The 11,944-nt window shown below is 42.8% G+C and overlaps 1 protein-coding gene across 1 annotated transcript; it reads left to right on the plus strand.

Moving 5' to 3' along the window:
• The first annotated feature begins 981 nt into the window (after positions 1–981).
• Positions 982–11,944, plus strand: paqr7b (progestin and adipoQ receptor family member VII, b). Its single transcript, XM_041212837.1, has 3 exons — positions 982–1,113; positions 1,269–1,366; positions 8,552–11,944. Exon 3 carries the CDS (start codon positions 8,584–8,586, stop codon positions 9,640–9,642), a length of 1,059 nt encoding a protein of 352 aa, XP_041068771.1. The 5' UTR covers positions 982–1,113; positions 1,269–1,366; positions 8,552–8,583; the 3' UTR covers positions 9,643–11,944.

Raw genomic sequence — 11,944 nt, forward strand, 5'->3', positions numbered from 1 at the left:
ACTGCAGCTGGAGGACCATCATGAAAGATGCTCTGTGGTCTGCCCGAAACTTGTTGGTCTTCCAGTGCAAAGAGTTATCCCCAACCGAGTGTTGCAGACTGGCACATTCCAAGGTCCAGGACTATGTGCTGAGGGACACACTAAAGCTTGGGGCAGCTGCCTCAAAGGCGCAATGAGGAAAGGTCGCTGTACTGAGGGGCTGGAAGTTGCATAGGCCCCTCAGGCCTTATGACTTACATTGAATGTGTGCTGTGAATACTAATTGTATTATAATTATATTGAAGCACCAAGTGTAACATGGTGTACGTTGATAACTCCAATAGCATTGCACTGTCTGATTGTCTGTAATGACCATATTGAAGTGATTGTAATATTCATTGATTGTACTGAAGCACCTTGTGATCCATGTGTAAAAGTTGAATCTGATTACAAAACATTTCTAAATTGCCATCACAAAAAGTGCAATGTTCTTCCAGATATTTAATGAATAAAGGATCTATTTCAACAACAAAAAAATCAGTAATAAAACGGGTTAGATAATCAAGCTGCAGTGTTATTCCTCTCCTGGACGCACTGACCTATGCTGGGACACTGTTTGCTTTGGCCAACTGGCCATTTACTCAAGCTTACCACCAATGCTCAACTAGAACAACCTGGATAGTGAGTGCTGATTATATATTCACCAAGCTCAAGGAGTGGTGGGTGGTGGGAATTGATAAAAAAGAAATATAACTTTTGTCATGCACAGCGTCAAAAGAGCTCATGTCCCGCCCTTGTATCCACAGCCGAGCCCTTCCTCTTGTTTTGTTGCACAATGATACCCACGTGGTACGGAATACTGGGCGGAACCTCCTCGCCAGCCTAACCCTAACAGGGCTAGCTGATTGGTGGGGTGACGCAAGTGGCGGACGGTTGATTGGCTGCGGCGGAGAGGCTGATTGACAGGTCGGTGTTGATTGACAGGATGTGTCCGGGTCTTGGAACACGGTGTTGCAGATTGGGGGTGGGGATATAGTGTGTCAAGCGGCGGAGAAGTAGCGAGCTGATCAGCATCCAGGCCGAGATATCGTAGGATACGCCCTGAACGGTACCGATAGCACCCAACAATTAGAGGTAACGCCTTGAATTTAAAACCTGCATGAAAAAGTTTCACTTATAATCGAAAACTCTGGAATGATTTTCTGTTTCTTTATTGCAAGGATGTCAATTATTAGTTGTATCTGCAATTAACAGTCGTTATTCACTGGCATTTTTTTGGTAAATTGCAGGTGAATGTCTTTTCGGAAACACCGGCGGCAGCTTTCGGCGAAGGTGATGTTCAGACTGAACTCTGCGGCTGGCAAGTGATAGGGTTTCCAATAAATCGGTGAGTGTCAGGGCAGTAGAAATTGTTTTTCTGCCGGGTAATTAACATTAATTGGGTGTCGCGGAGCTGGTTTCATCCCATTCGGCAACATCAGTTTAATGGATGAATTGTTCCCTTGGAAGCGTTAAGTGTTTGTTTTGGGTCTTATCACCATGTCACTGGGAGACACAGACGACAACCCTTCCGGACAGTCCTAGAGGCTGCCAGAATTAATGATTGATCTCCAGGGTCTCTGCGAGCCAAACCCGGGAGAAAAATCTCAGGGCCATTTAAACAATGTGATTTACTCTTCATTTCCTTTTGAATATGTTGTGCCGTCTTGGGTGGGTGAGGTCACTGGAGGTAATCTGATGAAACTTCCAGAAATGTGACCAGAGTTAAAAGAACTTACATCTTGCTTTCACGACGTCAGAACTTTAAAGACAATAAACTATTTTTGATGAAAGGGTAGGCACTTGTATAAGGAAGGAAACGTGACAGCCAATTTGTGCGCAGCAAGCTTCCACGAACAGCAATTAGATAAAGGTCTACATGGTTTGTGTTGTGGGTACGGAACACTAAAGAGCGCTCCTTTTTGAGCACTGCTGTGGGACCCTGAGGGAGGATGAGAATTTTAAAATCGAGGATTTTATGGGCATGAGTGCTGGTCATACAGCACAACCAGTTGGAAGCTGAGGTGGGGGTGAAGAGTACAGTGTTTTGTTTTTTAGATGGTTGAGCTAAAATGGGCTGAAGTGAACTATACTTCTGGATGCATCTTCCCTTTAAGAAATGGGTGGCTGACTCAATAGTATGGAGTTCTCTCTGCCTATTTCGTGAGCAGACTGGATGGTTGTATTCTTGGCCCTCTGGCAAGAGTTGAACCATTCCCACCCTCTCGAAACTATTGTTCAGAGTCCTAGAGGGGCGGCGGGGGGAGGTTGAGCTCTCCTGGTGGTTCCGTCACAGAATGTGATAGCACTGAAGGAGACCATTTGGCCCATTGTCCCCACATTGGCTGTTTGAGAGCTGTGTAAATATTTTTACTCCCCTGCTTTTTTCCTATAGCTCCTCATTTTTTGTATTAAATTGCAATGTTATGACACAGCAGGTGGTAAAGGCTGAGTTGTTTAAATCCCAGAGGGAAGCTTGAACAACTGTCATTACCTATATTTGTAATTGGTATATTTGAGATGCAGCTCTGAAATCAGGAAAAAAAAACAAGTCTCAAGAGGGTTTTTTTATATACAACTAAATTAAACATTTATTAATTTAAGAACAAATTAAGCACATACGCCTGTCTACAAATTACTACCATAATAACTTTTAAACAAATCCCCAAATTAATCACTCCCGAGTAAATCTTCACCAAGGCAACAATAACCCATAGACTTTAAACAGACACCAGGCAAAGCATATTTGACCTTACAAATTCAAAATGAGATCCCTTGCAATTCGGCTCCTTTGCACAGTTGTAGGCTTACAGGCTGGTTAGATATTACACGCCTCTGACTCGCACACAAACTCCTTTCTGTTTATACCTACCTTCCCCTTTGAATGTAAATTTTCCATGGTCTTACTAGGTTTTTCAATTTTACCTCTTCTAATAAAAAACCCTGTCATTCCACTAATTTTACTAGTAAGCTGAAAAAATAAACACATTCTAGCTAGGTGCAAGATTTCACCCATTCTTTTGAATGATTTATTCAACAAATGCAAATGTACTCTTTACCTTCTATCCTTACTTACTGTTTACCCAATTAACATCTCCAAACTACTATACAGCAAACATCAAAGCACCCAGACTAGCTGGTTTTAATCCAATTAAGATGCACACAGACCCTGCTACAAGTCCAATTTAAAAATAATTTCCAACAACATTAAAGACAATATCTCTATGACATGCACAGACTAGATGAACCCAGGTAACTTGGGCTACAAGGGCATGAACGAAGTAAATTCAAAATTGATGTTAGAAATGGAAATCTAGTCAAAACTTGATAAGGTTTCGGAATAGTGGAGTTTTAACGTTTTAAGGAGGAAATTTGAGAGCGTAGGATATAGAGAGCTGAAGGCTCAGCCTCTAATGGGGAGAAGACTAAACAAAGAGAAACTGCTTCAAATGGCTGAAGGTTGGTAACCAGAGGGCACATTTGCAGTGATTCAGTAAAGGAACAGAGGTGACATGAGGAAAAACTCTCATACAGTGAGTGGCTAGGATTTGGGATGAATTACCTGACAGGGTCATGAATGGTAGCTTCCTTCAAAAGTTAATTGGATAATACTTGGAGAAAAAGATTGCATGGATATGTGATTAGAGCGGGGAAGTGGGATGAGCTGGTTTGCTCTTAGGGAAAAGCCAGCGTAGACTCAGTGGGTGAATGGCTGCCTCCTGTGCTGTATTATTCTATTAGGGTAAGAAAGTTGACAGGTGGAGGATACAGAAGAGATCAGATGCAAACTGCTATCTGTGTGCTGTTAGTTTTTTTTTTAAAGCTCGGTTAGGGTTAGATAAGAGATCATGAGTTTTCATTTTTATAAACACACAGTATATGTAGCCTTCAGTAAACAAATTATTTACATGCCCCTGTAGCCAGAGCATTTATATATAGTAAACACAGTTTTGTGACTTTGGAGACAAAAATTAAATATTTGTCTTGATAGATTCTGTATATCCTGTCATCATTCTCTGGCATGAACTTTGTTTCAGTCTGGTCTCCTTTGAACTGCTTGTCATTTCTTTTGCGCCAATGTATATTCTGACATTGGTTAAACTAAATAATGAAGCAAAGTAGCAAAGTTTGATAGACTACAGCATTTTGCATTAAAATATGAAAAATCTGGCATTTATGCCTTACCCATGCTAATGAATTTGTTATGAAATGTGACTACTTGTTAGGTTTGATGGGTCTAGTGTTTGAAATTGAAAATTAGGGTTTTCCTTTCCCTGCCTCCGGTCTTTCTCTGCTGTCCCCCACCCCCTCTCTTGCTTTCATGTCATTTCCCTACACCTCTTGTTCTTGCTCTCGCAGTTCTCCACCCCACAAATCTCTGGCTCATTTGAGCAATGCACTGTAGTATACTAGTAGGACATCCAGAACATCAAGGTGCCATATTTGGTCACTGATTTGGGGTGTTTGTTAATCTCTTGTTTGGTACTACACATGAACTTAGTGTAATAGGAATGGGGAAATAAGACTATATTCCTGCCTCTGATTGCAATTCTCTCTATCGTCGCTCGGCTACCAACCTCCTTCCCTCATGCTGCAATATAAGGGGAGGTGGTGGCATAGTGGCATTGTCGCTAGACTAGTGATCCAGAGACCCTGGGTCTGAAGCCCACCACGGAAGATGGTGAAATTTGAATTCAATAAAAATCTGGAATTTAAAAACTATTAATGACCATGAAACCATTGTCTGTTGTAGTTAAAACCTATCTGGTTCACTAATATCCTTTGGGGAAGGAAATTTGCTGCTCTAACCGGTCTGGCCGACATGTGACTCCAGACCCACAGCAATGTGGTTGCCTCTTAACTACCCTCTGAAATGGCCTAGCAAGCCACCCGGATGTATCATACCGCTAAAAAGTCTAAAAGGAATGAAACCAGACAGACCACCCAGCATCGAAAGAGGCGCTGGACATGCCAATGGCAAACTCGGCCCTGTCGACCTGCAAAGTCCTCCGTACTAACATTGTGGGGGATAGTCCCGGAATACTCGAGGAATCAAACCTTGCAGATAATGTCTCGGACACCACCATCACCATTCTTCGGTATGTCCTGTCCCACGGGCAGGACAGACCCAGCAGAGTTGGCGGCACAGTGGTATACAGCTGGGAGGGAGTTGCACTGGAAGTCCTCAACATTGACTCTGTTTCTCATGAGGTCTCATGTCATCAGGTCAAACATGGGAAAGGGAGCCTCCTGCTGATGTTGCACCCACCTCAACTGATGAATCAGTGCTTCTCCATGTTGAACACCACTTGGAGGAAGCACTGAGGGTGGCAAGGATGCAGAATGTGATCTGGGTGGAGGACTTCAATGTCCATTATCAAGAGTGGCTTGATAGCACGACTCCAGACCAAACTGGCTGATTCCTAAAGGACATAGCTGGTAGACTGGGTCTGCGGCAGGTAGTGAGGGAACCAACAAGAGGGAAGAATATTGACCTCATCGCCACCAGTCTGCCTGCCACAGATGCATCTGTCCATGACAGTATCGGTAGGAGTGACCACCGCACAGTCACTGTGGAGATGAAGTCCCACCTTCACATTGAGGATACCCTCCATCGTGTTGTGTGGCAATACCACTGTGTTAAATGGGATAGATTTCGACCAGACCTGGCAAGTCGAGACTGGGCAGCCATGAGGCGTTGTGGGGTAGCAGCAGAATTGTATTTGACCACAACCTGTAACCAGACGGCCTGGCACATCCCCCACTCTACCATTACCATCAAACCAAGGGATCAACCCTGGTTCAATGAAAAGTGCAGGAGGGCAAGTCAGGAGCAGTGCCAGGCATACCAAAACATCAGGTGTCAACCTGGTGAAGCTACAACGCAGACTACTTGCATGCCAAACAGAATAAGCAGCAAGATAGACAGGGCTAAGCAATTCCACAACCAACAGATCAGATCTAATCTCTGCAGTCCTGCCACATCCAGTTGTAAATGGTTACACAACCCACTGGAGGAGGAAGTTCCAGAAATATCCCTATTCTCAATTCTCAGCATCACAGGTGTCAATCTTTAGCCAATTCAATTCACTACATATGACATCAAGAAACAGCTGAAGATACTGCAAAGGCTATGGGCCCTGACACTATTCCAGCAATAGTACTGAAGACTTGTGCTCCAGAACATGCTGCGCCCCTAGCCAAACTGTTCCAGTACAGCTACAACACTAGCATTTACCCAGCAATGTGGAAAATTGTGCTGGTATGTCCTGTACACACACAGCAGGACAAATCCAATGTGGTCAATTACAGCCCCATCAGTCTACTCTCCATCAATAAAGTGATGGAAGGGGTCATCAACAGTGCTATCAAATGGCACTTGCGCAGCAATAACCTGTTTGCTGACACAAACAAACTCTGCTTCAGGAGATGCAAACTGCTTAAACTGTCCTCAACTATAATATGTTTGTCTGCTTTTAAAATATTGGATAAACAAGAGGCATCCACGTGTTAAGCTGTGAAACACTTCAACACACCAAAAAGTACCCAAGTCGAGCACAAGTTTTCAAATAAGATCTGGAGAGTTCTGATGTCCTGACAAACATTCCACCACTAAGAACATTACTGTTCACTGTTGCAATGTGCATGTTTATCTGAATAAGTGCCCAGAGCTGAATTGACTGAAGCAGTTTGGGACATGTTGACCATGTGAAAGGTCTGATAAAGTTCTCTTGTCATTTTAGATACTGAGTAAAACTCCCTTTACACTGTGACATGAAACATTCCTGGGGCAAGCACAACATAGGTTTAGTACAGAGTAGAATTCTTCCATGCTTCCCCACCACCACCGACCCCTACTCCACACTCCAGACACTTCCTCAGACCCAAATGATGAAAAGTGCTTACATTTGCACTAATGTGCTATTTGTCTACTTTCCATATCGACTATCCTGCGGTTTGCTAAGTTGGGGTAGTTCGGAGCTAATGAGCTTGAGCCATTCCCAGTAGGATCTGAATTGAGACTCTGCAAACTTACTTAAAGTAGAACCATTAAACCTGGGGTCTTCTGTCTGTTAAGTGCTCAGATCTTGCTTCACTAAATCCTCTAAGCCTTATTTTCTTTACTTCAAAAATTAAAGGGGGCATTTTCTCTGTAAACATGCATATAAACATTTTCAATATCATAGTAGTCACACAGAATTACATTCTTTTTCTTTGTGTTGAAACGGTGAATGCTAATACAAATAGGGATATTGGTTTCAAAATGTTAATTAGCTGGATGGTGTGAGAGGGATGAATTATCACACGCAAATTGTGCTGATTCATTCCTGGATATGTATCTGATAATTTGGCTCTGCAGCAATCTTGATCAGTGGCTTTAACCAGAGCTTGTATGGTGTCATTCAGCTTCACTGTTTAAATAGACAGACAGAAAACAAACACAAAAGGGATGTTTGTGTTGTTACTGTCACTTATTCATCTTCAAAAGAAGCCCATTAAACATCACTGCCTGAAGGAAATATGTTTCTGGGGCTGAGCACTTTGTTTGGAGGTGTGGGGTATGCTGTAACTATGTGCCATTTCTGGCACAGGACAGGGTATTCTGAAACCTTCGCTGCTGTAAAATCTCTTGACTATCTCAAACCAGCTGTAGCCATCTGTTAGATTCCAGGTTTCCCTCTCTTCTTTCCCCTGCAGCCTGCCCTTACAGAGAAAAAAAACAAACAAAAGCATTCCATGATTGGTAACTTTTTTTTAAAGGGACCCCTCATGGGGAAGTACTGTTATATAACTGACAACATAATATAATTGATTCTCTCTCAAATCTAATGCAGTCAACTAGTTGAACACTTAAACAGAATTGCTTAAAACATACAGTTCAGAAACAGGCCATTAGGTCCTGCCATTTTGCGCTAATATTTATGCTTAACTCGTGTCTCCTCCTGTCTTTCCTTGTCTAATTTTCTGCATATCCTTCTCTCCCTTTCCCATTCATGTAACTCTTTCGAGTACAAACCTGTTTCCATCTGTTTCAGATGAAGTTACATTGTTTCATAGTTTGCCATTGTGAGATTTGAACTCTTGATCTTGGGGTTACAAACCCAGTACCATAACCACTTGGCTATTTAGGCCAAGCCTTTCCCATTCATGTACTTGTACTTATTTAGCATCCCCTTAAATACATTTATATTATTTGCTTCAACTACTCCTGTTCTAGCGAGTTCCACATTCTCTATGTAAAGATGTGTCTCCTGAATTCCCTATACGATTGCTGTTTGTGGGAGTTTGCTGAGCCCAATTTGGCTGTGTTTCCTACATTACCACAGTTACCGCACTTCAAAAGTATGTTATTGGCTGCGAAGCACTTTGGGAACTTCTGAGGTCATGAAAGGTGCTACATATTCCCCCTAAAATGGGGTTGGTGTTCAGCCTTAAGATGAGCACCTATTGTTTTCAATTGAATTGCATTGACATTATTCCTTGCTGACCCTATTAACTGGATTTTTTTTTTTGTTTTTAAAATTGTATATAGGTACCAGATCTTGTAACAACCCCAGTGTTACCATGGCAACAGTTGTGATGGAACAGATTGGCAGACTCTTCATTAATATCCAGCAGATCCGTCAGATCCCTAGCCTGGTGGAGCAGTCCATTCCCAGCCTGCCATGCACAGTGAAGGATTGTGAAGTGCCGCAGATATTCCGGGAGCCCTATATCTGCTCGGGCTACAGGCCCGTGGAGCAGAGCTGGCGTTACTACTTCTTCACTTTGTTCCAGCGGCACAATGAATCTGTCAATGTTTGGACCCACCTGATTGCTGCACTGGTCATTGTCCTGAAACTCCAGGAGCTGTCCCAGACAGTGGACTTCTTCTCTGACCCCCATGCACTACCACTATTGATCCTCTTCCTGTCTGCCTTCACCTATTTGACTTTCAGCTCCTTGGCCCATCTATTACATTCTCGCTCAGAATTTGCTCACTACTCCTTCTTTTTCTTGGACTATGTTGGTGTGGCCATCTATCAGTATGGTAGTGCTTTGGTCCATTACTACTACTCTGCTGAAGAGGAGTGGTACCACATCATCAAAACATTCTACCTCCCGATGGCTACTACATTGGCTTGGATGTCCTGTATAGGATGCTGCTACTCAAAATCCAATGCCAAAGTACTGCAACCCAGGACACGCAAACTCTATCAGGTAGTGCCAGCAGCGCTGGCCTATGTGCTGGACATTAGCCCTGTGGTACACCGGATATACAATTGCTATTCCTCTGGTTGCACTGACCCCACCATTTGGTATCATGCAGGCCAGATCATCTTCTTCCTCATAAGTGCTCATTTCTTCTCTTGCCCTCACCCTGAGAAGTGGTTCTCGGGAAAGTGTGACATTTTCCTGCAGGGGCACCAGATTTTCCATGTGTTCATGGTCTTGTGCACCCTGGCCCAACTGGAGGCTGTCCATTTGGATTACAAACACAGGCAGCACTTCTACCAGGTTTTTCACAGGGACTCCACATGGTCTGTGGTCACCAGTTTTGTGCTGATCATCTCCTCCAGCATTGCCACAGCGGTTTACATGAGGCACCTCGTCAAAATCAAACTTGGCCACAAGGAGAAATGAAGTCTGCCGCTTCTCAATCTTGTATAATCTTCGTCTTCAATGCACCATCTATTTGGGGGTTCGGTGTGGTTGGGGGTGGACAGAAGGGGAAAGATGGCCATACCTTCCACTTGGCAGCATGGCCAGGATTTTTAATCATGGTTCGAACTTGGCATCAATGTTTTTTGCAGTGGGACAGGCAGCAATTTTGGAAAACATCAAGCATGTGCACAGAATTATCATTGTAAATGCTGATGATCTTGTATCTTGTGCAGTACACTCAACTTCAGATGTTGTGAATTCATTTGGATAGCACTGGTTCAAGCTACATTTTCCATAGTAAACAGATTTGCTCAACAGGTGTTGCTGAGTAGAGTTTAGATGATTGCCTTTTGACTTTGGGTATTGTTCAATATGCCAATGCTTAAACATGAATATAGAAAACAATGGACCATTTAACTCATCAACCATTCCTTCGCCTGTTCACTTATTTGTTTCCTTTTTTTGCAGTGTAGTGTTCACAATTTTCAATAGTCCAAAGCTAAATATTCCTATACTGTACTATTTGGCTGTTACCGGTTGCCTGATTCATAACATGTACCAAAAGCTAACACTTCGGATTGGGCAGGAATGCAGTACATTATAATGTCATGGAGCTTGTGCTGACCTGTGTGTGATAATTCCTGTCCACTGCTCAATGGTACCATTTTAGTTGTGGAAATGAAGTATTGCAGCAAAACAGCCTGACAAAATCAGTGCATCTCATTTCTCTTCCTGGACATTTCTGACGTTTCAACTCCATACCAGTACATCCCATTCAGCCCCTCATCAGCTGAATGGAGACTTCTCAGTGAAGTTGTCCACCATATTGACGTCATTGCAAGCTCAGCTGATGTAATATCAGCACCAAGGGAAGAAAGGAAATTTCCTGGTATGAGTCATTAAATTTCTACACAATTGATTTGAAAATCCTCCAAAAGTAGGTGTGCAGTTTGCTAGGTGTTATTTAGATGATGTTTTCTGCCACTGGTACCAGATATCTTTTACAAAACATATTGTTTGATTGCACTGCTACAATATTTGAGCCACTTTGGGGAAGGAAGAAGAACAAACTTGCATTTATATAGTACCTATCATTACCCCATGATATCCCATTGCATCCAATAAAATATTTTAGTGAAGTGTAGTAACTGTGTAGTAACTAATAAATTAGCAAATACAGCACCCAACTTGTGTACCACACAAGAAATATTATAATGACCAGATAATCTGCTTTGGTGATGTTCGTTGATGAATTAATAATAGCCAAGACACTGGGGCGAGCTCCTTTCTCCACTTAGAAATAGTGCGATGGGATCTATTATGACAGCCTGAGAGGGCAGACAAGGTCTTGGTTTAACATTTCAACTGAAAGATGATATCTCGACAGTACAACACTACTTCAATACGGAATTGGGAGTGTTGATTTAAATGTTCTGCTTAAGTCTCTGGGATAGGGCATGAACCTATGGTCTCATGACCCTAGCAAAAGTGGTACCCACTGAGCCTCTGGTGATGAGGGCAGCCTGTGAGCAGGTTGAAGATCTAACAGCATTGCAGTCAGAAAACCCCACACCGGATATATTACGCTTGTTATTGGACAAATAGAATGAGAGAGGGAGGCCAGTTAGCTCAGTAGGCTAGCTGGTTAGCATGTGGTTCAGAGTAACAACAACAGCATTCTGGCTGAATTAGACTTGGGGCCTGCCTCTTGGTCCTGCCTCTGGGAGTGGGAGGTAAGTGGCAAAGCACCACTGACAAAAACTGGCTCAGGGTGAAGCATCAGCAGACAATGAGCCAAGGAGCTGGCTTTGGGAAGCGTACACATGAATGAAAGTGAGTGGGTGATCATAAAGAAGAAATTATGGCTACAGCAAATGGACCCTTTATTGACTGAGCATGAACTGTCATTTGTGTTGAGTGTTGATGAGTTTTCTAAGGGGAATCAATCTAGTTGATATTGTCTTCAGTGGCAACTTAAAGCTGAAATGCTCCTTATCAGTTCCTTCTTCCTCAATGCATTTTTTTTTGTGCTCGATCCACACCCCTGCTGCTCTTGGATAGTAAGGTGAAATTTTTTTCATTCATGGGATGTTGGTGTCGCTGGCTAGGCCACTATTTGTGTGGTTAGAATCTTCCTCTAATGGGCACTTGAGGGAGAGAAGGTGGTGGGGGCAGTGGAGACACACAGATGGAGACAGTTTTGATGAAGTGGAGTTAATTTTTCAATCTGTACATATCACCCTAAAATAAAAATGGGATCATATCTCTTTCAGTCTATAAA

The sequence above is a fragment of the Carcharodon carcharias genome, chromosome 19, assembly GCF_017639515.1.
Source record: "Carcharodon carcharias isolate sCarCar2 chromosome 19, sCarCar2.pri, whole genome shotgun sequence".
In the NCBI taxonomy this organism is placed as follows: Eukaryota; Metazoa; Chordata; class Chondrichthyes; order Lamniformes; family Lamnidae; genus Carcharodon; species Carcharodon carcharias.

What these genes read in the sequence shown, in the direction of transcription:
- paqr7b (XM_041212837.1), top strand. Translation starts at nt 8,584, where the DNA reads ATGGCAACAGTTGTGATGGAACAGATTGGCAGACTCTTCATTAATATC.